Source organism: Condylura cristata, unplaced genomic scaffold, assembly GCF_000260355.1.
Source record: "Condylura cristata isolate star-nosed mole 26May11 unplaced genomic scaffold, ConCri1.0 scaffold00033, whole genome shotgun sequence".
NCBI classification, from domain to species: domain Eukaryota; kingdom Metazoa; phylum Chordata; class Mammalia; order Eulipotyphla; family Talpidae; genus Condylura; species Condylura cristata.
The window spans coordinates 16,984,710-16,985,934 of NW_004567134.1; the positions used below are offsets into that span (position 1 = coordinate 16,984,710).

At 62.5% G+C, this 1,225-nt stretch overlaps 1 protein-coding gene across 1 annotated transcript in view; it reads left to right on the forward strand.

Moving 5' to 3' along the window:
• RAD18 (RAD18 E3 ubiquitin protein ligase) overlaps positions 1-1,225 on the forward strand; it is a 66,705-nt gene that overhangs the window by 53,177 nt on the left and 12,303 nt on the right. Inside the window, exon 13 of the mRNA XM_012732091.1 lies at positions 1,073-1,208. Within this exon, the coding sequence (XP_012587545.1) occupies positions 1,073-1,208 (136 nt within the window). The remainder of the gene's footprint in view (positions 1-1,072; positions 1,209-1,225) is intronic.

The window sequence follows — 1,225 nt, forward strand, 5'->3', positions numbered from 1 at the left end:
GGCTTCAGGCGAGGGCAGTGCAGTCAGGGCGGCAGCCTGCAGGTGGCACCCTGAGTCCCGCTCTTAGGCGCAGGAGCCCACTTTTTGGTCCCACTCACAGCTGAGCTATGAGGCCTGGAACCTACTATTTTAGTCCTGCACATTCTCCTAATTCCACAGATGATGGAGAGGGCCTGTTGCAACTCTGCCTGCGTAAGCGGGGACGAAACAAAACAGCACCACCTCTCTCGACTTCACCCTCTGAGCTCCGCGGCAGCCCAGCACGGAACAAAACACAGATAGGAAGGGCCATGACCTGGGTGTGTCACTGCCAAATTTCTATTTCCTTTTACAGATAAATTGTGGGCAGATGTCTGCCGGAGAGTCCAGACCCCTTCTTTTCAGCCCTGGCCCCCCACCCCCGCCGTCCAGTGACCAGTGAATGTGTGGCCTGGTTGCCCACTGTTCAAGCTGGAAACCTGGGGCTCACTTCAGCTCCCCACTCCCTGCCCCGAGGCCGGCTGCAGCCAGGCCCGCACCCGGGCGAGCGTGCACACAGGACGTCTGCCCACCTTCCTGGGACGCAAACCCACTCGCCCTCCTGCCTCTCCACTGCCGCTCCTGGGGAGCTCACGAGGGCGAGGAGCCCCGCGCCCATGACAGAGTCCCTCGCGTCGGGCCCAGCGCTCGGCCCACAGCGAGCCCTCCTGCGGCTGTCTCCGGGCTGCTTTGCCCTGGAACGCCCTTCCCAGGTCCAGCTCTCTGACAGAAGCAAGCGAGGTTGGTGGTGACGTGACCGCCTTGTCTTGTTACTGCAGTGGGAGCAAGATGTCCGAAATTGTTGTGCCGTTTCCTACATACGGCACAGTCCAGAGCTCCCAGAGCTTGGTAAGAAGGTGCTTCGACTCCCGGCTGTCTCCCACTCTGACCCACTGACTCACCCAACGAACCAAGACTCCCGCGGCCCCAGAGTTACAGAGCAGCAGCTCTCCCCGTCCTGTGTCCGCAGCCGTGGGGGCGCCTGCAGAGCCGGCCGTGTAGGGCGCGGTGCCGTTACTTCCTGATGTGCCCTTTCCTTTTTTCCTGTCTCCAGAAATGATCTTCAGGACACAGCCACGCTCGCGGGGCTTCAGGACACGGCCACGCACGCGGGCCTTCAGGACACGGCCACGCACGCGGGGCTTCAGGACACGGTCACGCACGCGGGCCTACAGGACACGGCCACGCACGCCGGCCTTCAGGACAC